The 26,909-nt window shown below is 36.4% G+C and overlaps 1 protein-coding gene across 1 annotated transcript in view; it reads right to left on the bottom strand.

Annotated features, from left to right (window-relative positions):
- LOC141433567 (uncharacterized) overlaps window positions 1-26,487 on the bottom strand; it is a 93,775-nt gene extending 67,288 nt beyond the window's left edge. The window contains exons 1-3 of the mRNA XM_074095667.1: window positions 26,243-26,487; window positions 21,680-21,789; window positions 19,680-19,810 (exon numbers count right to left, since the gene is read on the bottom strand). Of these exons, the coding sequence (XP_073951768.1) occupies window positions 19,680-19,810; window positions 21,680-21,787 (239 nt within the window). The 5' untranslated portion in view covers window positions 21,788-21,789; window positions 26,243-26,487. The remainder of the gene's footprint in view (window positions 1-19,679; window positions 19,811-21,679; window positions 21,790-26,242) is intronic.
- Between the last annotated feature and the right edge of the window lie 422 nt (window positions 26,488-26,909).

The following is a 26,909-nucleotide window of genomic DNA, read 5'->3' as shown; positions in this document are numbered from 1 at the left end:
TAATAAGTCGACAGATTACGGGTATTTGAAGAGATTAGAACATTATCTTAAAATTGGAGCATCTGATATCAGACCTTCGAGATAATGACGGTCAACTTTCAGATACCTCGTAAGCTTAGAGAAGTTTTAATTAAAACGGGGCTCGACAGCTGGAGTTTAGGAATGTTGTTAGTTAAAGATAATATTATTTGCTTGTAAACCATACTTAATCAGTGCTCGAGTTAAATAGCGCGAATTAGTAGACTAAGGGGCTGTTTCACCATCCATTGATTAGCGTTAACTGGCGGTTAGGTGTGATGCCGTCTCTATTTGTTTTGTTCGAATAGACGGAGACGGCATCACATTTAACCGTCGGTTAACGCTAATCAATGGATGGTGAAACAGCCCCTAATAATGGATATTTAAACTGCATTCAGGAGCCAGATGCTTTCAAAAACAACATCCAAATTGTGTAACATGATCCGTTCAGTGAAAAACTGACCGACAGTCATTGCTAAAAACACAAGTGCAGTGATGTACACGCATCAGTTCTAAGAGCTGCTAGTGTATTATTTCAACAATAATAATAATAAATAAAAGCTATATATTTTAAACACATTCTAAGAATGATGCGAAGTTAATTTTTTACGTCATTAACTTTCACATCTACATATAATAAAAAAAATAGCTAATTATCTATGTTACCGTGTGCGATTAGTTCCTAATGTCGCGATACGTCAACTGCACTCTGCGGACGACGCGAGTGCACTGCCTGCCAAACGTCACATTCACACGAGTTCCCCATGCCGGCCGTGCAACCCCGCCTTACAACCCCTAATCACCCGTATCGTATCGTACTCCGCCCCCGCGGACCTGCAGCGCTACTACGAAATTCGAAGTTCGTGCCGTTCGGTCCCTCTGATACTTATACTATTTAATACGAGAGCGAGAGGGACGGTACGACAATAACTTCGATTTTCGAACTTCGCCCTCTGTTACCGCGCAGACGATACACCAGTATCGGTTATACATATTATAGTGACACTATTTTAAAACCACAAAATGTAACGCGAGTAAATTGCATCTATTACTCGTAATCTTTTGGTAAGTTCAATTGACCACAAAAATGTGGTTTGCTGTGTAAAATATATTCTTGAATTCCAATTCTATAGCTGTGATTTTCCTTATCGGTATTTCTAAAGCATAAATATGAAAAACATAGTTGTAATGTAACCTACGTTATAACGATAAACTACAAGTCCGTTCATGTTTCCACGCTGTGCATGGAGAATATAAGAAGTTAGATCATTTAACTGCCCTGACTGTGTTATGGACACATAACAGTTTTAAAACATGTTTCCAAATTTTTTGCTATTTGCATTCTGCAAAATATTTATGAGTAGAATTCGTGAACGATTCCTTTCCTGCGGGATAAAAGTATCTTCCTACACTATGCTGTGGTTGAAATAAGATAAGTAGGTAAGAAAAAAGGAGGAAGACATTAATTCATTTTTACAATAGACACTCAAAGTAGGTGCATATTGGTGTGGTATTTTTTATAAAGTAAGGACTAGTAATAATTTTATAATATCACAAAAATGTTCAGTTACAAGACCGAGACCGGACGAGGTGATACATCAAAGAAAATTGGAGTAAAGGCTTGTTGAAGGGTGGTATCCGTACAAGTTTCAGAAAATATGTCTTCATCTAAACTATTATACGAATTAACTTAAAGAAGTCTAAACCAATTTAAGAAAAACACGGATTAAAGCTATATTATCAACGAGTAACATAGGCTATACTGTATCAAGGTCATGAGTAAACATCCCACAGGATGCACACACAATCAGAAGACATAGCATAGCTAGTATTCAATAAGATTAAAAACATTAGGTACGCCTCAATCGATTGAAGCATAACATTAAAGAAACAGATTCATAGTAAAATTTATCTAGAACTTTGAACTGAACGGTTAATTCATGCGTCTCGTCATGCCATTATCGCAGAACAGTTCTAGCGCTAACTAAATTTATCAAACCTTGCATCAGCAACTGTGAACTCTACAGCAGACAAAATCTCTGCAAACACGAATACATTTAGGACCGGTCCGAACTGTTCAAAGAAAATTAAACCGGTAAGAGTCGCACTAGTGTCAAACACTGTCACATCACATGCGTGAGCACATGGCGGTCAGGCCATCGACGCCGGCGCCGCTAAAACGGACGGAATGCAACGAGCGGACTGGCCCGATGCCAAGAGATGGGGTAGGTATTTACAAACGCGGCAACTTAGGTTTAGCTTAGTTGGTGTTTTATCTAAAAGGGGAACTAATTAGCTACAGAAAATTCTGTACACATTGGCGCCTTCCTATCATTATTAGTTATTTATATTCTCCAGATTCTTTAACATTACATGCTGCTCTCTGGCAAGATCGACAGTGATTATTATATTATGCAATATAAAAGCGAAATTAGGAAATTTTTGTACCAGCCGTGCATATCCTGTGTATAATCCTATTGTCTGCCATGCTTTTTGTGTTGTCGTTAAACCTGCTGCTGTACTGCTTTGTGGTGTGCTGGTGTGCGATAAAAAAGTATATTTGTATTGTATTGATATTTTGAAAACGACCACACTGGCTATAATGGTAGAGTTCAAAACGTTAGACACCTATACACTTGCACACGTATTTAAAAATAGTATGAAAATTTTCCGTTGTGCCACGTTTTTCAGTCAGTTGTTTAATAAAACTTAACGTGTATTAACCACCACCCAAAAGCGGTAATAAAACAATAAAAAAAAACCGCAGGAACATTTTAATGAATACCCTGACATGAATCTGAGATGTCGTTAACTTTGAAGGTAAACATAAACCAGAAAAGTGGCAGTCCTGCAAAGATCTTCGTCAATTAAAGCACGAAACTTATCAATAGACTATTTTTCACTTGTTAAGCCGAGTTTAGACTTGCAAGAAAAACCGTGCAAGTACATTGCGTCGCTCGATTGACCACTAGGTACTAGCTTTACCAATACTATTGGCTTTACGGCACCGCAATGTAATGCAACTTGCATTGCAACTCGGCTTTACACGCGGTACGTTTGACAGAAGGACTAATGCGTTTATACCTGCTGAGCTGGCAACGTTGCATTTTTGTTAGTATTTCTCGATTATTACATAAAAATTGAATGAAAATTAAAAATGTTTTCTGATAGAACACTTCTTAATATATAAGTTAATGTGACTACTCTAATAATTATTCGTGGTAGACTTTTATATTCCTTAAAAACGAATTAATGTTTCTGACCGGTTTTTAAAGAAAATAAAAGTCTATAACGAATAATTATTGGAGTAGACACATTAAATTATATATTAAGAAGTGTTCTATCAGTCAACATTATTAATTTTCATTCAATTTTTATGGAATAATCGAGAAAAACTAACAAAGATGCAACGTTGCCAGCTCAGCAGGTATAAACGCTCTTTAATTGGTAATGACGTTTTCTGCACACGTTATTTGCTATAATTTTGCACTCATCTCAATGGGAGCTTTGTAGCAAATGCGTCATAATATTATATAAATCAAGGTTAATTGATGAGCCCCGACATGATGGGAACATGACGGTTTGTATAAATAAAACAATGATTGTCAAAGACCTATAACTCAAGGTTAAAAAACAGCCAAAGGTGGTTTTCTTTACGATAAGATTCGAGATGGAACCAGTTTTTGGCCGGGAAATGAGGTCTAATGTCATTTTGGTCTGTAAAAAAAATATGATGAAAGGATTATTTTGCAACCTAGATCAAATAGTTATTTTTTTTAAACGGAAATAATAATAAAAAACCGGCCACGCCCGAAATAGGGTTCCGCAGCCATTACGAAAAAATTAAGTAATATTTTTCTAAGGATTTATTCCAAGTTTAGGTATATTTTATACCTTAGGCTGCTATTTACTCTTAAACTAATAATAATTCTCAAGGAAACTTAACCGTTATAGTTTTCCTTGTAAGTTTGATATAAGTGCTTACTACCATCCTGAATTTTTTCAAATTTTTGACCCACCTTATTTGGTTTAGATTTTAGAGGGCTGGGAGGGGAGACGCCCGATTTTAACGAAAATTTGCACTTTCAAGTTGAATATTTTGCAAACAGAGCACTGAATCGAAAAATCGTCTCAGCAACCCCCTAATATCCAACGATACCCCACACTACAAGGTTGGATGAGAAAAAAAATCACCCCCACTTTACGTCTATGGGAGGTACTTTAAAAAAAAAAAATTTTTTTATTGTACCATTTTGTCGGCATAGTTTACATATATATTCCCTGAGCAAAGCCGCGGACGGACGGACAGACAGACAGACAGACAGACAGACATGACGAAACTATAAGGGTTCCGTTTTAAAAATAGCCAAAGGTGGTTTTCTATATGATAAGAAACCAGTTTTTGGCCGGGAAATGAGGTCTAATGCCATTTTGGTCTGTAAAAAATATGATGGAAGGATTATTTTGCAAGCTAGATAAAATAGTTATTTTTTTTAAACGGAAATAATAATAAAAAAGTAAACAGTGACGGACAAAATAACGAAAATTTAGAGTATTATTACATTAATTGATACAAAGAACGTCCTCATACTTACAGTAGGATGCCACTGGCGGTCGATTGACCTAAATAGTCAAATACAATCAATATAACAAGGTATTATTGAAGATGATATGTTGAATGAATGAGGACTTATTACAAAGAGCGTATTGTTCATCGATGAAAAAATTATACTAGCAGTTAAATCAGTAGTTGGCCAAAGTAATAAACTAAGTCACCTAAGTCAGTCTTAAAACTAGTCAGTACATTAAAGAACATGATCGATCACTGAAACCTGTGAGAAAAGCATAAAATAAAAACAGTGCTTCTTTTATTACTTCATTGAAGTTTAATTAGCCGACAGCATCCTTACAAGCTCGCTGGAAATTCAATTAATTATAATCTTCACAATCTGTTACAAGTGAAAGAAAACGGACAAGGGAAATTGGTTGGCTAAGATAATTAAGCTCGTTTTATGAGTGCAAAAATAACTGTCTACGTTTTGGATGGAAGCCTTCCTGAATACGAGAAATCAAAGCGAAGTTACTATAAGCTTCTAGAATTACTTTCTTTCGGTTCACAACACAACTCATTATCTGATCTATAATGACTTACTATAAATACTATAATGAAATCACTAGTTTTAGCCAGACTACAGTATGCTCAGAGATGTTGAACCGACAGCCGAGGATCTGCCTTTATAAGATGCACTATCACTAATATACTAACACATAGACATAATTAGCTTAATATGGTCAGAAATTATACATTGAGTACTACATACTACGAGTACGAACATGAAATGCGTTAGCTTAAAATTTATCGATTCGATGAAAGTACTTCATCGGCCAACCGATATAAATAGCTTAGGGTGCAGTGATTTACAATTGGCATTGGCAATGAATGTCAATGGCAATGTCATACACGGCTGGTACGATACTGTCGTGCAGACAAACCATAAGTCCTCGTGAATAGAACACGCTCACTTTATTACTCGTAAACGAACTTGTTAAAGAATAAAACACATGCCGTGATAGTAAATATGTAGACGGAGCTATTTCGGGACACAATGTCAAATCGCGTGAATATTCACACGGCAACATTGTTATGACATGATTTAATTTTAATCACATTTTTATCAAAGTTCAATGACTTCACGCACAACGCGTAAAATTGCGAAATATTCCGATCGTAATGATCTCATTGACGATAAACTGACGATTGACTGGAGGAATGATGCAGTGTTGATGATTGATTACGAAATGATAAAAGACTATTACATACTAAAAATATAACTATGTCGCCATACAATGTAAACATCTAGTATTCGATGATAAAACACGCCATAAGAAAATTTACAAACACTGACTTTGATGTGACCTCATGTGACGTAAATAAGGATACATTAGATTAGATATTAATCCAATCCGCTACCTACTTAATTTCATTAAACCTAACTGCCAAGAAACTACACTACAAACGTTCAGAGGCAGAAGCCAAAGCTCAAAGAGCAAGAAAGCAGTCAAGAACACTTTCCTGAAAACTGAATGCAGTTAAAAAAAGCTCTAAATGCAAATGCACGTGGTCCCGCGCAATCTTTATTTACAAACGGAATGATAAAAGCACGCCAGACGCTCGTGATAGATAAGAAAGACGCCATAGGGGATAACGACAGCATGACATTCGTTATCATCAGGGCTGCAATAAAAAATATACAAAAGCAATAATTAACTTAAGCCTATTTGAAGTTATCATTGATTACTGTATTGGATCATGATTGATCAGGGCTGCTCCTTACGTCGCATCTATGCGATATTAAAGTTTCCTTTGGGATTGTGATTTTGATCTAGCAAAACCTCCGGAATAAGATTGGTCATTGCCTAAATATTAGTAAACAAAGCACCACCAAATAATTCCCAGTAAAGACTGAATAAATCCTAATGACAGAATCGATTACAATCAAGCTTGTCCTTGAGTTTACTGTCTCGTTCGTTTACTTCGTATGTGTAGAATACAGCACTTTCCTATCATCTGCATAACTAGCAAAACTTGCTTCCTCAGTATTCGTATCTACAAAACAAAGCTTTCAACCCTTATCTTTTCTTAGGAACCTGTTTATTCTAATGTATGCAGCGGCAGATAACAGAGCATGGGGCGACGTAATCAAGATCGTTTTGGACCGACCCTGAAGGTCTCGTCATATGTAGGTCAAGACGTACCGCACACTCCAATGATGACTTATTAAAGACTATAAATTTTGTCTTTGTTTCAACTTCCGTATTATTTTGACCTTAAAAACTTACAAGAAGTTGCTTAATGCATTAGATACTTTAAAAGCTATACTTCGGTTTTGTTGTGACACTAAATAGTTTCACTAATTTAATTATTCTAATCATACATTACATGACAAAAAAGGAAACAACTTTGCTAGTGAAATAAATTACAATATTGCACACTGGTGTCGTCATACAATACAATACAATACAAAGACTCTTTATTGTACACCAGACATAGTAAGCGATACAGAAAACAAATTATTAAAATTACAAGGTGAGCAATAGGCGGCCTTATCGCTTAAGAGCGATCTCTTCCAGGCAACCTTTCAGGCAAATATTCTTTATTTAACACCGCAAATCAGTACATTATGTTCACAACAAGACAAAAGTTTCAAACAAACATTTAGATACACAAATACGCGGCAAGTAATGGCGGAAACGAATATACAAGAGAAAACGAAAACAATAATACCTAGTCATAGTCGCTATATAAATTATTATAATTATTTTTGTCGTAGAGCTTACATCAGTAGTTGTTGACAAATGATCAATTTCAGTTTTTATTTAAAGATACTTACCTAATCTTCGCCAGGTTATTTTGGAAAGGCAAAAGAAGGAAGGAAAATTTTCTTGGCAATATTTGTTTTGATTCTCATATGATATTTTACTAGGACATCAACAACTTATGCGTAACGTGAGAAAATTGAAATAAGCATCATTCATATTCGCCACAGCAGTCTAAACAATTTACGTGGGTTAGAAAAACAATTAGTTCACTTGCCAACGGCGCTTGGCTCACGCCGTATGAGTGTATGAATGAATAAAGCAAATCTGTGCTCTTTATGATTGGTCGCGACACCTGTAATGACGGCACACTGCCGTTGCCATCTTTCTACAGAAGATGTAAGACATATTTGTCTATTTAATGCCAGACGAGTGATTGGTATACCAGTTTTTTTTGTAGACTATGCAGATGGTTAGAAATCAAAGTTTCTCGTATAGGACACAGTAATTTCGATTTAAGTGAATGAAATGCCTGCAAATCTCAATTGATGATTAGATGGAACAGAAAGAAAGATAGTTAACTAAATTCAACGACAGTCTGCCTGTAGACAACTTAGTTTTAATCTTCAGGTCCATGGAATTAGCATACTCTATTCTTTGAGAACTTTCGCTTTCTAGCTTGACCTTAGGACTCAAACTAAATAAATCCAAACTGTATTTAGTAAAAACGCCGCAAAAAGCTGTTTTAAATCTCTTTTTTGAGTCTACCAGCGCTATCGGATGCCATCATTAATATTGCCAACAAGAATGCGCCGCAAGCAATTTAGTAGAAAGTATTTTTGTCTATAAACAAATTTCAATTTCTTGTCACTTAATCACAAATCGAACATGAAATACTCGATTATAAAAGTAAAGAATGTATTCCGACAGTTCAAAATAATACAGCATAATTTCATGACCTTCAGAGACATTATGATCAACTGTATAATCGTAACACTATTTCAATTAGGTAGACTGTACTAAACGAGATTCCAAATCGTTATCTTATCATTTCAATCTAGCGAATTAACTGGATTATGCCTTGGTGTGCAAATGTTATCAGAGCATAAAATGATCTCGCTACCACGATCACACGGCGAGCTGATGATTATCATCAATTACCTACTCACCGAAGAATTATTTTTATAGTCGATGATTTAAGATGCTTAATGCATTGGTGTCATTGATAATTCCACTTTTCAACTTAGTAACAAACCCGTATCAATATCCAGGCGGCTTAGAGAAACTCATTTTATAAGTAACAAGAACATTACCCTTATGACTGTCATGTAATTAGCTCGCTCGTTTTACTAACAAGTAACAACGTGTTAGTAAAGGTACTTTGCTTTATTTATATCTTACTACTAATAAGACCTGCACAATATTTTTGGATAGGAGAATATCAAATTCACATTAGATTTAACTCTTCTTGGATCGATTTGTAACATATTTTCTGTAGAAATATCTAAATTGAGAACGACCTGAATGCAAATAACTAATATTTAAAAGTGTAACGTAACGAGATTGATTGAATTGACCGCCTAAACCACAGATCTAGAGACTTTAAATTAGGCAGTCGTATTCCTCCAGCACGGACTAAATACGTACATAAAAAATAAAAATAAAATCTCTAACAAGATTAATTAGAGTTTTTTTTTGAAATTCCGACGTGATATAGAGCTAGTTAATTTTCTATTCTTGCACGGGAGGGAATCCGTGGGATAACGCTAGTTAGTTAATACAAAGTAACTTTTAAAGTTTAAGGAGATGTTGCGTGGAGGTGAAATCAAAGATTTTGTTCACTTAATTAAATAGTTGTATAATTAATTAGTTAATTAATAGTTGTATTGTTCATACAAGAGTTTTACATTATTTCACACGAGTATCACTAACTTAAGGCTGGGGCGTGTACGTCTCCAGTAAGATCCGTGAGTGACTGGTTACTACAAAGCGGGCCCCGCGGCCCGAAGTACTAGCTGCTGAGTCAACTCATATTCCAGTTTCCAGTGCAAACGTACTGGGACATGAGCTGACTCTGAGTAGGACTACGAAGTGTGTCCCTACAAAAAGGTACACAATACTTAAGTCATCGACAGCAATCCCTCGCCACAAACAAATTAAAATGTCTCACAAAAACACCATCTGTGCACCGAAACCCTGTTGGGTCACATTCACAGTGCATTTAGCATTCGGCCTTGAGGTCCACATAAATTCACGCTTAGGCTTAAAATGTAAAGGCATACAGATAAAGGTGCCTCACATGAACAGCGCACGTGCTAGCGGTGTGGTGATACTGTATCAAATCAACGTTGGTAACCTAATCCTCTATATCCATGTCAAAGTCCCTTTGGTTTTCTTCGAACAGTTGTTGATTTTCTTGATTCTTTGTCTTCTGTGTCCCCGTGAGATCCTCTCAATTCATTGTTATTATTTTGATTTATTTTATTTTTGACGATTCCCCGATTCAATCCCCGGTGGGAACAGATACTTGTAAGAATAATATGACTTTTTGTTCTCCAGTTTTGGACGTGTAATATGCTTGTCTCTATATATGCATGTTTATCTATAGTACAAGCTTCGCCTAGTTCGGAACTAATTCAACTTACGTCAATTGTCCCATGATAATTACTTACTTATTAACTCTTGTTAAGCTATTTTAATTAACATTCATTTTTCTTCATATGTCACTTTGATATCACCCTTTGCCGCACAAATAAAACGTATTTTTTCTTGTATCGGGTTGTACCTTGTCATTATTAGATTAGCTTCATCTACAAATTTGATCCGTTTCCCTCGATCAAAAGGACCTCATGGTCATGTCCTCATGTAATTCTATCTATTAGTTCTTTATTTTGATTTGATTTGGAGAATATGCAACAATTTCCATAAAATATTTGCACAACAGCTTTTCAGAGACAAGTGAAAAGCAAACAATAACAGCACTCCAAACAGACAATCAAGTCATTAAATAGCTCGTCGAGATTAAAGAAAATAACTACTTAGTAAATATTTCCTGTATTAATACCAGCAATGATGTTTCAAACATCACAAAAGTCCATTATTTCTTTAAAAAAATATATTAATTAAATGTAATCTGTTTATTTCAATAAATGACAAATAAATAACTTCCACTTAGATTCTAATCTTTTTTTTTCTTAATCTTGTTCGTATTCTTCAATAGTAAATCCAGAGACCTTTTATAAGTTTTTTTAGGCCCATGCATCACACAGTCATTCATTAGTCATTACTTATTTCGTTCAAAGTAATCTAAATCCGTTTTCCTCGTTTGATGTTTCACGTTCCTTGCACAGGACGAACAATGTTATTGCTTTCATTTCATTACCATTTCTGCCAATTATCATTTCTACTTAATCGTTCATGTTGAACAATACCATCATCAACAATGGTACGAGGCAGCGACACAAAAGTAGCACTCGTACCAACTTAACAATTGATTCTTTCATTATGTTACAAACATTTTTAAACAGATAGAAAAAAATGTGGCTTACGCTCATAAGAACTATGAAATTAGTAGACAGAAAATCTCTTCCTCCAGAAAGCCTCCGGTATCAATCAGCATCGTGGAGTGAATTTGTCGCCTGACGCATCTGCTGATATTTCATGGCCACATCAAATAGAAGATATTCGCTTTTATTAGAGCTAGGTACCAAACTATCAAGTTAACCAATAATCGCCATTTAAATACGAATATTAAAATTAACGTAAGTATAAAAAACACACACAAATTGCTTCTGTATCGGCCGAAACTAAAACAGAAACCGAAATTCGGTTTCAGCTACAACTGCAAATACTAGTGTTAATGGAACACTGCTTGTAATATGAATACCAAGTTTTACCTATATGATAGAGACAGAATACATGTTTCCACCTTAGAATACTGAATAAACTTCTAAACTTCATTTTTTACTCTCAAAGAGGTATTATCATATCTGTCAATTAAAACAATTTCAATTTAAATTTTAATGCCCATTTACTCATCTTTTCCGCTTTGTTGTAACGAGTAGTCCGAGGAGGGTATCTTGCTTGCCTTTTTCGCTTTGGCCTTGAAGTGTTGGAGAAATACATAAACATCAATAACAATTTTGAACATGAAACTACCTACCGTGAAACTCACTCATTTTAAATGATATTGTAACGGATAACTCACCTCACCACTTAAATCGAGTTTAGTTCGACATGTTTCGGGATAATTCGTAGCCCTTCTTCATAGGAGCACGCGACTCGGCGGCTGCCGCAGCACGCGCACTACGCGCCACCGCTCTGCTCGCGCGCAGCTACGAATTAGCCCAAAACATGTCGAGCTAAACTCGATTTAAGACGTGAGTTATCCGTTACAATATAATTTAATAACAATACCAATAAATAAGTCTGAAGTGAGAAACTTCGATAGCGCGGTGTAGAACATGAATAACCTCATCTGCGCTAACTACTTAGTACTCATGCACCATAGCATTTCATCTATTCAATGGCTAGGTGACGCTACAGTTGTTACATTAAAAACAATAGAATATTACACAGGTGCTGCATAAAGTATGTCTGCCGGAACACCAGAAATTTCAGTAGTGATCGCGTGTAATAGAACATTATTCAATTGTAAAGAAGCGTGACCGAACGGAATTACCTATTAGTATACTAAAGGCAAATGAGACTGAGACTACAATACAATTATACAATTAGTACCGGCCAGAGCAACCGGCATGTAGTACAATGTAGGAGCATATGAAGTAAAGGATGGCTCTTAAACGGTTAACAAATACCCTTTAATAACATAAAGAGCTTACTGGCTGAAAACAGGTCTATGCTAGCTAAATCGTGACAACCGAAAATAATGGAGAATATACGCGAGTCATAAATATATTAGACTGTGGGCTAGATACACTTGCGTTGTATTCTGATACCTTTGAAGCCTGAATTAATGTCAATTTTTGAAAAGGAAAAATCCCAAATGTAGTGACGTTTTAATCTCGAAAAGTACTACTGGAGATGATAGCAACGCTTCTTGAACCTTGGCATTTGATATAGCCTATAGCGTTTAAAATTACACTAATAACTGCGCAGTAAGCGATCGATATCGAGGCATAAATCTTAGAATAAATAATGAACCAGATGGCGTATTACAAATATTACTATACAATCTCCGCGTACAGTGTGTTCAGAAACTATCTAACTATGTTCTACTTTATTAACTATCTTCCTTCGGACTTCGGTACTTTGCTTGGAGAGACATCACTCTATTGTAGCCTCTTCTCACACTAAGTTGAATCGAGTCGTTCTCACAGTCCTTGCAAATGTAAACTAGTTAGTTATTTTATCCCGTGTTTTCTGGTGGGTAGTCTAAGCGTTCTAAAAAGTCACTTGAGTCCTCTACGCGAGTGAGTATCTGAGCAATTGAATCATTATTTATCTGCCAGGATTTTTGACTAACCCATATAGGAAAGTTCATCATCATAGGAAAGGTCTTCTGCCGACAACATTATATGTATATGTAACACATCGAAAGACATGCACTTGTTGAAAATAGACAGATAACTATCCACAAGATAAACTACGCGATACCCGCTGATAAGAAAAAAAGATTGCGATAGATAGATATGCTTATTACTTTATAATAAACAGATAAGGTGGTCGTCAAGTGAGAGACGGAAAACAACAGATCAGTCAGGGCCTGCATTTATAGTTCAATGGATATACCATGCCAAACATGTAAAACCTATAAACTCTCACCGTGCGATCTATCCTGCAGAAAAGCACTCGACGACATCGTTGGTACGGATACTCCAATATCACACCATAATAAATAGAATGAATCACGAAGACTGGGTATTTTTCGTCAACATAAAATCGGTTCTTAATTAAGAATACTTGTCGAGAGAAGTTGATCATCGGAAACTGACCCTTGGGGAAGGTCGATATCCAATGGTGTACGTTTTCCGGTTGATATTGCGTTGACGATACTAATGAGAATTACAACGGTTTACAGCTAAGCCGCTAAGTATAGAAGAACGTCTCGCTCATTCTTATTTTCATCTTAATCCTATTGGAGCAAGGGAATTCCTGAGACACTACTAGCATTAAATTTCCTTTGGACAAATCATACGTTACAAGAATACGCAAGTATTCAGGTTTTTATCGTTTGACAATGAAACCCTAACCAATACAACGGAAAAATCCTCTCCGAATTGATAACCGCGAAATTGGAATGTGTAATGAATTGTTTAGATACAATTGAGTTCCACAATGATCTGAAAGAGGTGGTTTGGTTGATGGTTTGAAAGACCGGTGTAACACTTCAACTATACTTGGCCTTGATAGGTACCTTATTTAACTAAATGTAAACAAACTTCAGCTGCCAGATTAGGTACATTCAAGAATTTTATACATTTTACTTATCTATCATTGTAATACATACTAGACGAGTGTATTTCAATACAGAAATGTAAATGTTAAGACAGTTTAATGGGCGAATTTCAATTTACATTTAGTTAAATACCTATCCAAACCAAGTATAAAAGGTGAGTAGTAGTTTTATTTTACAGGCAACAAACAGTGAGACGAGTATTTTTAAAATAACCTACAAGTGTCCCGGCTTTAGCTGATAATCTACAGATTTTAGGAGCACTACACTAATAGAATTACCAAAAGCAAATAATAATAACGTCAATACAACCAACCGATTTGCAATGGATATCACGATCTGTGTTAAGCTTTTTCTATCTTATAATGAAATCCGCTTCTAGCCAGTTACCACTCATAATAATAGAACTAACAGCACAACCTTGGTAGTTGATAATCAATGGTAAATAAGCAACGAGATGTCATAACTTATCATAATGAACACCTAATGGATTCGTGCATTCGCCCAGATTCGCCCCAAATACACACTACACGACCAAATCGAAGACAAATCCCTTAAAGGAGTAAGCTTGCCAGGAAGCCACCACGAAGAAAATTCTGTCATTGCAGAGATGACAATAGTTCAAAAATTCTAAGGCATTAAATGTGTGTGAAAAGCGTAAGAGTTAAATGTTGAGGTAATATTACAGATTTGACCTAATTCACAAGAAATTGTTTTCAATTAGATCCGGAAGAATCTTTGCCGTTTGGCGAATCTTTAAGTCATAATCATAACACAAGTGAAAAGATTACAGACTGAAGTACCTAGGCTAAAGAAAAAAAAAAGGCCATATGCGAGTTACAGCCATATGAGATTTACAGATAGGGTCAATTGAAATTTTTTAATACATTCACAAATGCGAACAGACAATTGTGCAAGAAAAGAAGAAAGAAGTTTGAAAAGAAGCATGCAATAGAAAAAATAGAGAAGTAGACAGTCCAAACGTTAGCTGTAGCTGGTAATGGGAAGTGAGTGGTGCACGATCAATTGCAAATTGCAACCGAACAAATAAACCAATTTGAAACGCTTCCGTCTATCATCAGCTCTAGAACTTCTAGATCAACATGGTCCATAACCATTAGTTTAGCGAATCTAATAATAGGTCAACGCTTGAAGGATAATGCATTTTTAGGCGAGACATGCATGATCACAGACCGCGATAGCTTATCGCGATTTGCGAGTTTTCTGCGTGACTTTAAATTTTTCTGTTTAAATTTACATATGTTTGCGTATAACAATAACAAATTCTCTCTTCCGGAAAGGTTTTTGAATAATCTTAGAAATATAAAAAAACATTAATAAAACTTCTAACTCCTGCTTCAAACTCGAAATACTAAAATGTATTTTCAATTTGTATAAGACTCCATCATCACATTGAAATATAAGAGCGCAAATAAAAATGCTCTATGCAGGATGCTAGTGTAATAAATTAGGCAAGCACAGAACAGCACATTTAATTTTGACCCTAGCCGTAATTGATAAGAGAGGCACTTATACGAGTACTTTTTCATGACCAATAAATACATTTTATAATTCTAATAAAAGCATTAGATATTAGGAGGACAATAAGATACCCTGGAATGCTCATTCCATAATATCTGAGAGTCATTATTCCATTTCTTCAAAGGAGCGTGGGTTGAGAATCCTTAAGACGCGATCGTCGATTGTTTGCCAATTGATACCTACTTCGGTGGAGCGCCAAATGCCGATGGGATAAAGGAAAATGGAGTGTATTGGAATGACATAGAGTATCAGAGGAATGTCGAGTGAGTCTCGCTTTGCTGTTTGTTTCTGGGTGCTAATGGCCTGAATGGGAAAGTTTCTATGGGAACAACTCTATGTATTTTACATGTTATTTCGGTTATTACGTTGTCACTTGTCATCTTTAACAACAGTGTAAGAAACTTATCCATACCTACGCATCACTGTCACTTGTGTAGCATATTCATATTTGTTGTTGTCAAGTTACTAAAGAATTTTGATTCACCTTCGTGTTAAACTAGTCTTTACCCGCGGCTTTGCACGCGTGAACCAAGGTCTGGAAGATGAATTTATATTCTGGAATTTCACTATTTTTGGTGCCCAAAAACACACCGTGGCCCTCATTTTCATTACATAAAGAACACCCGTGTCTCATGTCAGTTTAAAAAGCGTTCTTGAATATTTAACAGTTCAAAACACCGGTTTTGTTGATTTTTCTTCAAGTTTATCAAAACTTTTCATGCAAAACATACATCTAAGAATAGATAATGACATTTAAAAGAAATGTATGTATGTATGTAAACTCTTTATTGCACATAAAAATGAGAGGAGAACATTATAAAAGAAATATGTAACGGTTGCTTCTACATAATCTAAATAATCTTCTCTTCTGTCAATATCATCTCGTGGGAGAGTCTTGAATATTGAACTTTCCGTGTGAACATCGCGCCACCATTGATACAATGTCCATACAAAAGCAATGATTCGACCTTCACAATACACGCGACGTCACATCTAGGGAGGCATACGAACAAACAACATGCTCACGAGCATGGTAATTTTATTAGCATATGCATACAAAATGCATACCTACTGTTTGAGGAGAACTGTACTGTACTAGATTCGATTAGATACAGTTTGTTTGCGTCAACTTAATTTAAACTTAAATTTATAAAACCGCTCTTTTAGCGTAGCTAAAAGGATAGAAAAAGGTCCTGGCATGCAAAGTCATTAACGTCCAGTCCAGACCAGACTAAATTCTTGGAACAGAAAAACGGATATTTTACACAGATCTTCCCTGTACAATAGAGGCAAAGAACAAGGACTATAGTTTCAAAATTCTGATTTCTGCAAGGGGGCTAAACCGCGAATGCGAACTAGTACAATATTGGCAAACAATAATGATGACGTAAAAATCACAACAACAATAATCGACACGAAGCCCGGAGTTGACAAACAAATATCTTCAATCAAAACTAGTGCACGAGAGAGCAGAGAGCCTAGCTATAATATAAATCAAGTGCCTCTTACTGCGCAGTACAGATGCTATAGGTATAATACAACAGACAGGATAGTAAGGATACATTTATTTGTGTGCGCTTGACCCACATTTGGGCCCTACCCCACCGATTTGAAGCCATTTTAGATAGCGATGAAGCAACAAGACCCCACGGTCTGAACGAATCGAAAGTGAAATGGTTACTGGGCACCTATTATTGGTTATTGGGAGCTGACAATTTCAGCATTAAAATGTAAACAGTTTTTATTTTATCTGACTGCAGCGAAGTATTTGACCTGTATGTGAACGGCATGGACAAATTTGAGAAATAAGCTGTCATTGGAATCCATCTTTGCAGTGCCAATTTTATAGGCTACATTTTATCTGTAGTCGGGGTTTAATTTAAAACGTATTAACATTTAATAAGAACTTAAACCCCGCGCTGAAACGTAAATTAATGGACTAATAAACAGTTAAATGCACGGAATAGAAGAAAAAACTGTTCTTTGGTTAGATGTGACAAGCCTCTTGATACGGCAGAAACGTGAAGACAAGTGAACACAATCGTTACTAAAAACGTTTCTGTTTTCCACCGTTAATGAACGTGTAATCTTGTGACTGATGTAAGCGCACTAAGACATTTAAAGTGTCCAGAAAGTCCAGATAGACACTAGACTGGACTAGAATTACTTGCACTTACTTGAGTAGGCTTACTTGTACAAGCAAGATAGCGTATTTTTGGCTTGACGACCTTTTTTGCTCGTGTGTCAACTAAGTTCGCGCACTTGACCGAACAACACGCGAAAAAACAACTCGTCGAGTCATAAATTAGTAGGTACGCGTACTTGTTCAAACGTATTTAGGACTTAATAGTATCCTTTACTTAATAGAATTAGAATTTGGAGTTGAAATAAAAAATACAAAAAGACTCCAAAAACCAATCTTAATTAATATCCATCAAACAGTAGGTATCCATCAAACTCCTGCCCTTCAAATTGACCAAACCTCGTTCCATAGCTCCAGTTACAGCATCGATTTTTTAGAAAATCTTGGCGCTTGGCCAAGTGTAAGGTTACGTCCGATTGTTGCCTAACTGGCGGGCTGCCAAGTGGCACGACAGTCGTTATTTTGTGGAACATGTATTAAAACCGATGGACTTTATGTTAGTTACACGAACTTTAGTATGGTATTTTGGTGCACCGACGGAACTTTAATTTGCGTGGGTGGATATGCGCAGAATATCGCTGTATCTTGCTGGCAACTACAATCGACTTCGCCATCTTATATCGTTTGCCTGTTAACACTAATCAATGGATGGTGAAACAGCCCCTAAGCATTCAGTACAAACTGCCGCCTATCGCCACGCAAACAAGTCGCACTCAGGAGTCGATGCCAGGAGCGCATTGAGCTGTGTCACGGGGCAGTGGCGAGTTCCTCCTGCACGACACGGCCAACAGATCGCGTCGTCGCGGTCTGAGGGCTATCCTCGGGATATCCGGGACATGCAGTCGCACAAGACGTTCTACAAGTTTGGGACAGTCCGATTCACCACGCAAAGCTTGACATGCTGTGATCAGAAGCTGATAATTCCGTCTGACCTCCAAGGAGTTGTACCCAAGGACACCAAGAAGATACTTAGTAGCGACTATATATGACAGGCTAAGTAGTCGGTGCTAGTGCTAGTATCGTGAGGTGACATGACAACTTTGACATTTGCATTAAGATTGTTTTTTTGGAATCTTTTTGTATTTTTTATTTCAATTCCAAATTTTTGTTAATTTTACGGTCATCCCGTAAAACCCATATCGAAAATACAAACTGAAATATAGATGCACAGAAAAACCAGAAAAATAAGACCAGCGCTGGGAATTGAACCTGGGTTCGGCATTCCGTGCCGCGTGCTATACCGCTACACCACCACTGGACAGCGGACAGCGGTGGTGTAGCGGTATAGCACGCGGCACGGAATGACGAGGACCTGGGTTCGATTCCCAGCGCTGGTCTTATATATTTCTCTGGTTTTTCTGTGCATCTATAATTCAGTTTCTATTTTCGATTTGACATTTGCGTCACGTTTGACATTTGACTTTGTATTTCGCCTCTCAAGAAACCCTTAATGCGACAGTGTACGCAGTAGACAGACCAAAGATAAGCGTACTGATACTGACATTTCCGGGGAGGTGTTTGGAACACAACTTGACACTCCTTGTTTACCTAATTATAATTAGAACTGTAATAAGTAATTTTTGCTATTGTTAAAATATACATTACTTTGGTCTTTAAGTTTCATTACTTTTTTATAACATTACATGCCGTTGACGTACAGAAAAGAATTCAAGGAATTGTTATCACATAACATAATATCAGGCAGGAAAATTTGCGTGGATTTTTTCGCACAAGGTTGACGGTATTCCTAATAATTCTAATAGTTATAGGTCGAATTAGCTTTAAGAAGATTCTAATTTAAATATGTAATGAGACACTCAAACTCAACTGCCTAAAGATTCATCTCGACTCCGAGAGGGTAGAACCCGTAGAACCTAAAGACTTCATCTAAACTAATGGAATAATTAGGGGATAATTCACACTAATTTGACACTAATTAACCTAGTCCCAAAGTAAGCAAAGCTTGTATTGGGGACTATCTTGTGTTGTATTACGGGCTTGTGTTGTTTGGAAAATTTCAAAAATCTCATTGTTCGATGTAGTCTGATCACCTAGTGGGACGCCTTGCAACGCTTCGTCTTCCGGCTGGTGGTTGTCACTCGAGGACATTTTTCCTCCTATTATCTGATCTTCGAGCGATGTGGCCCGCAAATTGCCACTTTAACTTGTATATCCTGCGAGCTATGTCGGTGAGTTTAGCAGTCACCTTTCGCATTCATAATTCTAGCAGGTTTAGGTACATACCTCAGCTGAGCGCAGTAGTAATGGTGCGGGATGGCGGTAAGCACTCCCGCGCCGTCGCCGGTGTCATTGTCGCACGCGCATGCGCCGCGGTGCTCCATGCGCTTTGCCAGCACCTCAGCATCTCGGACGATCTGCGACATACGGGCAGGGTTACCAAGGAGACAAATGTAAGGGACAAGAGTCGAGAAACATCTGTCACTTTACAAAGCTAACCCTGTTTCGTCACAATATTCTGCAATGTCATTCTGAAAATTGTGAATGTTTTTTTTTCGCCAGCACCTCGTCATCTCGGACGATCCGAGACAAATGGGCAGGGTTACAAAGGGGACAAATGAACAAGAGTCGAGGAACAGTATTTGATATATCATATATCCTATATATTATTATCAAAATATAGATTATACAGCCAATGTTCAGCAAAGAAAAAAAATCGGTTGGAAATTTAATTTACGGATTTTTTGAAAAATCTATATATCTATTTTTTCCAAAATGCTTTTCTGTGCAGTATGTATGGATGGCGTCGCATATAAATGTTTCCTTCTCTGTTTTGAATTTTAATTCTTATAACTATTTATATAGGTATGTAAAGGTAGCTTAAAATTGTTCTTCAGTTCAATAACAGTTTAGAAAGTCATAGCCAGAAAAAGTAAAATAATAGGTCCCCTAGCCTCCTATCAGGTACGAATTGGTTAATTATGTAGATCCTTGCGAGCCAACTTACAGCTTATGAGCCTTCAACAACATACGTTTAATTACACACAGTAACCAGCAAAAAACATGGCCTCATAAACCCTATCTTATTTGTAATGAGTATTACAAATAAGATACATTTATTAAGCAACGCGTGCCAAAACAGAGGATAATAAAAGCCTGTGTATTCAGTTTTAAGGCATGTCTAGACATTTTAAATGTACCATTTATATGGTGCGCTGCCAACTGCAAACTTTACCAAAGACAAGAAAATTTTACAAACCCCAAATGTGTCCTGGCATATATTAGTAACTACGAGTGTTTGTTATATTTTCGCATGTTATATTTTCAGTAAACTAAACCCGATATTGCCCATAAACTTTACGGCAACCAAATGGCCATTACACCACTTCACCTTTACAACTACCGCTCAGATTTTATCGCACACTCGCAGACTCCCCTTCTCCCTGGGGACTTTGGGTTGGGGCTATCTTTTTCAATGCGCCAGAAAGACACGGCAAGTCTCTTTCAAATGGTATCTTGTTTAATATCTTCCATTTAACGGACGACGAATTAAAAAGTACGTTAATGCAGAGAAGCAATGGAATAAAAGGCATAACATGTACCTTATTCGCACAAGAAATTGTCGAGATAAAGGAGAATACCTAAATATGATTTAGTCATAGCACATGTACAGTCGCGATCTCGACGAAACTGAATCGCGTGCCAATACAAATTTTGATTTTTCTATATGATTTTGTCGATTGACGGAAGAGCTTCCACGTTTCCGTAATATTGATTAAATACCTTAGGCTGCTATTTAAGAGTAAAACTACTAATAATTCTCAAGCAAACTTAGCCATTATAGTTTTCCTTGAAAGTTTGATATACTTACTACCATGCTGAATTTTTTAAATTTTTTCCACCCACCGGTTTAGATTTTAGAGGGGGGGGCGCTTGATTTTAATGAAAATTTGCACTTTCAAGTTGAATATTTCGCAAAAAATCAATAAATCGAAAATCGTCTTAGCAAACCCCTAATGAATTTAAATGACCTATCCAACGATACCCCACACTAATACGGTTGGATGAGAAAAAAAAAACACCCACACTTTGTTTATGGAGGTACCCAAAAAATTTTATTTTTAAAAAAAAGTTTTAGCCGTGAAATTACAGCTTTCTAGCATTGATAGTCCCTGAGCAAAGCCGCGGACGGACGGACAGACATGGCGAAACTATAAGGGTTCCGTTTTTGCCATTTTGGCCCCGGAACCCTAAAAAAGGTTAAATATATAATAAAAAAAACTCACTTTATGAGTACGTTTTCCGTCGATAGCAACCACAAATCCGACTCCGCAGGCTTCGTGCTCGTTCTGTGGGTCGTACAAGCCTTGCTTGGGCGGCCCTTCCCACTCCATACCTGGAACAAAGTGTCTGTTGTAGTGGCGTGGAGTGATTACGCAATCCAGAGACAGTGTAGGACGTCCACCAACGAGATGGGCAGATGACCTAGAGCCGTGGTTGGACGTACCACGAGATGGGGGGTCTAGTATGATGTCCTATGTGGTGGGAACCCTGGGATATGAGAGAAGCGTAAGGTTTAGCACCTCACAATATACAATCTTTGTTACTTGTTATACTGACATCACATAAAAAAAACCGGCAATGTGCGAGTCGGACTTGCGCACAAAGGGTTGCGTACCATTATCTATACAACATTAGACATTAGCAAAAAAAAACACGTTTGTTGTATGGGAGCCGTCCTTAAATTTATACTTTATTTTAATTTAATTATTTATGTTTAAAGTGAATATTTCAAGTGTCTTACCGTTATTGTTATTAAAAAAAAAAAAAAAAATTTGTTGTATGGGAGCCCCCCTTAAATATATGTTTTATTCTGTTTTTAGTATTTGTTGTTATAGCGGCAACAGAAATACATAATCTGTGAACATTTCAACTGTCTAGCAGAGAGCGTTCAAGTATTACGTAACGTAATTTGGGGGGAGGGGGTCTTCTAGAACGTTACGATGCGTTACAGGGGTTTTTTCAAACAACGCGTTACGTGTTACGTCACAGTTTTTTTGTAACAAGCAAAGTACATACTATAATGTACTCAAAAGTGGGAAATTCGCATCATCAGTTGTTGTTATTGGCCTATGAATGCTCTCATGCTGAGTTGCCGGTGTGACTGTGCCAAAAAATCAAAGCATTAAACTTATTCGGAAAACCGCTATAGAAAAGCTAAAAAAATGAAATAGAAATGGTTGTTTCGGTGTTACGTAACGAGAGACAGAAAAATGTACGACACAAATCAAAATCTCAAAAATATCAGAGATGATAAGTATGGCAAAGCTTATGTACACTAACAGAACGGTGTTATAGCCAAAGTCATGCCCAACTCACACTAATGATCAAATAAATTTATTGTTACGATGCCTTATGGGAAAATAAAAATCTGTACACACAGAACGGTGTTATAGCTAAAGTCATGCCCAACTCACACTTCACTCAATCTCCAGGATGCAAACGAAAATATTTATTCCACGCTACTGGACCCTACACTTAGGAAGCATGCTTATGGCTATAGGTCCTTACCAAATGACGTAAATCAACTGTAAGGATAGAAAATTTGTGATTACTGGCACTTGAGGTATCCCATCTTAGGCCTCTAGGTTGGCAACGCATCTGCAATACCCCTGGTGTTGCAGATGTTTATGGGCGGTGGTGATCTCTTACCATCAGGAGACCCACTTGCTCATTTGCCATCCAGTCGAATAAAAAAAAAAATTGTGGAAATTTAAAAAAAAAAACCGAAAAGTCCTCTCCTTAAGAACTTAGGTGAAAGTTATTTTTAACTAAAGATTTCATAATAGTAAGTTTTACATTGACCTACAAATAAACAATTATGCTTATCAGAAGTTCAATGGTAATAAAAGATAAATATTGCACAACTCAATACATAACAAGTGGCAATGGGAGTAAAATATCTGCCTATCCGCCTCCTATTTGTGGAAAACTATGCAAAAGCCTTACAATTGGAATTGAAACCTATCATTATTAAACTTAAGTAACCTGCTATGGCCTAGGTGATTCTGTCCCGCCAGCGAGGGGACTAAAGTAGTAGTACAGTTTAAAATGTTGTGTCACATTATACTAACATGCTTATTTATATTATTAGATGGCCAATTTATAGAAGGGGCTTAAAACTACCACAAAAATGCATGTTTGGCAACTTTTAATCTTATTAACTGACGGCTTAAAGATAATGTAACTATAGCAACTAGTGACAAGAAAAAGTTGATCAGCCCATATATATAGGACTTATTTTAATGTGACATTGAACTCTCTCGTAAATGACATTAAGTCTCATTAAGATTGGTGTTTTTGGAATCTTTTTGTATTTTTTATTTCAATTCCAAATTTTTTGTTACTTTTACACTTTAACTTGTATATCCTGCGAGCTATGTCGGTGAGTTTAGCAGTCACCTTTCGCATTCATAATTCTAGCAGGTTTAGGTACCCTCAGCTGAGTGCAGTAGTAATGGTGCATGGCGGTAAGCACTCCAGCCCATATATATAGACTTATTTTAATGTGACATTGAACTGGGTCTCATTAAGATTGGTAATCTTTTTGTATTTTTTATTTCCCAAACTTTTTGCTTTTATGGTCACAGGGTTGGTCTTCTTTGTCCATGGTTTCTGCGCTGGTCTTATCTGGTTTTCTGTGCATCTATATTTATACTTGGGCCGCAGGAGAGTAGCCTTACTATCAGCCTACCACCTTAATCACTATCAAACTTAATTAAGCCTTAAGTAATTGTTTACAGTAAAAGAAACTTGCTAGCCTTTAGAGCCTGTTGGATGTGTGTCTTACTATTTTTAGGGTTCCATACCCAAAGGGAACGGAAACCCTATTACTAAGACTACGCTGTCTGTCCGTCGGTCTGTCACCAGGCTGTATCTCGTGAACCATGATAGTTAGACAGTTGAAATTTTCACAGATTATGTATAACTGTGGCCGCTATAGCAACAAATACTAAAAACAGAATAAAATACATATATTTGAGGGGGGCTCCCATACAACAAACATGTATTTTTTTGCTGGTTTTTGTTAATGTGTAATTATTGTTGTATAGATGGTATGCACCGACTCACACTTGGGCGGTTTTTTTATATATTTATACTTTCAGTAATTTACGAACTGAGGCAAAAGTGGATTTGGGTGCCCTTTACTTATATAGCACCCCTGCAATTTAGTAATAAATAAGGCTGAGTATTCACAACATGGAATTGATTTTCCCATAAGAATGAGTGCCACAGTTTTCGTATCTATCCAATATATATCCAAGGATGGATTTAGACCTGACCTGAAGGACTGTGGTGCAATTTTAAAATCACACCAGATAAAATAATATTTCCAGATTTTCCAGCTTTCCACCAGCTGCAGCAACTATAATGAATTCAAAATATAAATGTGGTAGCAAAAATTAAAGAAATTTGTAACCAAATACAGCTTTATATAATTTTCTATTTTCAAAATTTGGCTCCTGATCCATCAGTGTCTAGTTTTGATTGATTAATGCTAGAGATAAGAACTGCATCTTACATAAATTTACCACACAGGGAACTAAATTATGTAACTCACTATCTTAAGCTAGGGGATTCATTATCACTATGTAAAAGACTGATTTTACCATGCTGAAGCAAAATAAATGATTTCATTTTCATTAACTACCGAAATTCTGGAAAAGGCTTAACAAAAAAAAACAGTTGAAAAATAAAGGAGTTACAAGTGAATAAAATTTGCATTCCATCTCTTTTTAGAATAAGAAAATTTAGAACAGACATACCTACTAGGGCATGCTCCCAGTACTGAGTTTGTATTGCGAGAACCGGGAATTCCCGGTTCCGGTACTGTATTCGTATGGAAATCCAGTACCGAGAGCAAGCCCTAAGACATACATTCTATGGCTGTCATGTTCCATGATGTAATGCATTATAATGTCTCAGATCTGTCTAAACAAAATTTTCGTATTTTTAAAGATATTTAAAAAATTCTTCCATACCTTGGTTTGTTGAACAGTAAAGACATATTTGACAAAATACAAAATCCTTTAATTTTCCCTAATATTTTTACAAATTACCTATTAAAAAAATATATATATTGTAAGACAACAACCAAAACTAGTAAAATAATTAGATTTGTTAGCTACTATGTTGATATTATGCAGATTATATGTTCAGCAGTGATCTCTTTGTTCATTTGATTAGAATAGGTTTTTTTTTTTAAATGTAAAATAGAGTACCAAATACCAAGCGTAATAAATAAAATATTGCTAATCAAAATACATGTATGAATATTAGGTACTATGATCTGAAACCGTGTAAGCTATCAAGTTTTATTTCTTTTGTTAATGATGTGTGTAATTAATTGCAGATTGCTCCTGATAAAATATTTTTTTAAGTAGGTACCTACTTCAGTAATTAATTTTTCCATTTAGTGAAATAATCAAATCCTATTTGAATATGAAGTACCTACCTACATAATACATAATCAATAATATGCTACATGTTTTCAAGAAAGGTTTTTTGCGTAAACATTCTATAATTGTTCATATTGTTTTTCCTTGACGAATCCTCTTATTGGATGCAACTGTAAATTGCAACGCGAAATGAGAAGCGCTCGCTCTACCAATACAAGCCCCGTTGATACTGCGTCATCAGTAAAATGCAAGATACCGGCAGATTGTGCTCAAAGTAAACAAGATGCCTGATTATAATTGCACTTCAGTCCACACGTAAGCACTACACGTGGCTATTCGCAGAACACTGAACACTATTCTTTATCCCGCAAAACTAAAATAAAACCTCACCTCAAAATAAGTTCGATAACTTGAGCAACTGTGTCCGGTGATAACACTGCCTACCGTTCACTGTTTCACAGACAAGTGCTAACAAATCACATAAGAAAGATTTTAATTTAATATTTTTAACTGGAGCACTGAAAACCGGCGATGGGTAGTGACCTTTCTATTGTCGACTACACGGGCCGGTAGAGCGCGATGGACTGAAATCGAATCGAAATAAAGCAGCACGAAACGAACTGCACGACGAAAATACTTCAAGTGTCAGTGCCAGTGTCACTTGTCATTGTCAAACAGACAGACCAAACCGAACCCTATTGGTTGATTGATTTGACAGCAGACGCTTTGGTATTGCTAGTAAGTTTATAAAAACTACTATCTTTGTTTAAAAAAAAAAATACTACGTTGTTGGAATACTTACTTTTAAACAACATCCAAAACAAAACGCAGTTATTTTTGATTACTTTTTTATTTTTTCATCTCAGAAGATTAGACAGCAATATAATACAAAAATAATTTTAACGATAAATCAAACCAGTCAGTTTGAAAGGTTAGTCCTCCAATCTTCTATAGTAGTAACATTATCAAGTGGCAACATTATATTTAATTTCATTCATTCATTCCGTAAGTTGGCATTCCTATCATTCGTCACTACTTCCGTGGCAAATAAGGAAGT

Source organism: Choristoneura fumiferana, chromosome 12 (assembly GCF_025370935.1).
Source record: "Choristoneura fumiferana chromosome 12, NRCan_CFum_1, whole genome shotgun sequence".
Taxonomy (NCBI): Eukaryota; Metazoa; Arthropoda; class Insecta; order Lepidoptera; family Tortricidae; genus Choristoneura; species Choristoneura fumiferana.
Note: the sequence above shows the minus strand (reverse complement) of the source record. Positions and strands in the feature narration are given on the sequence as shown.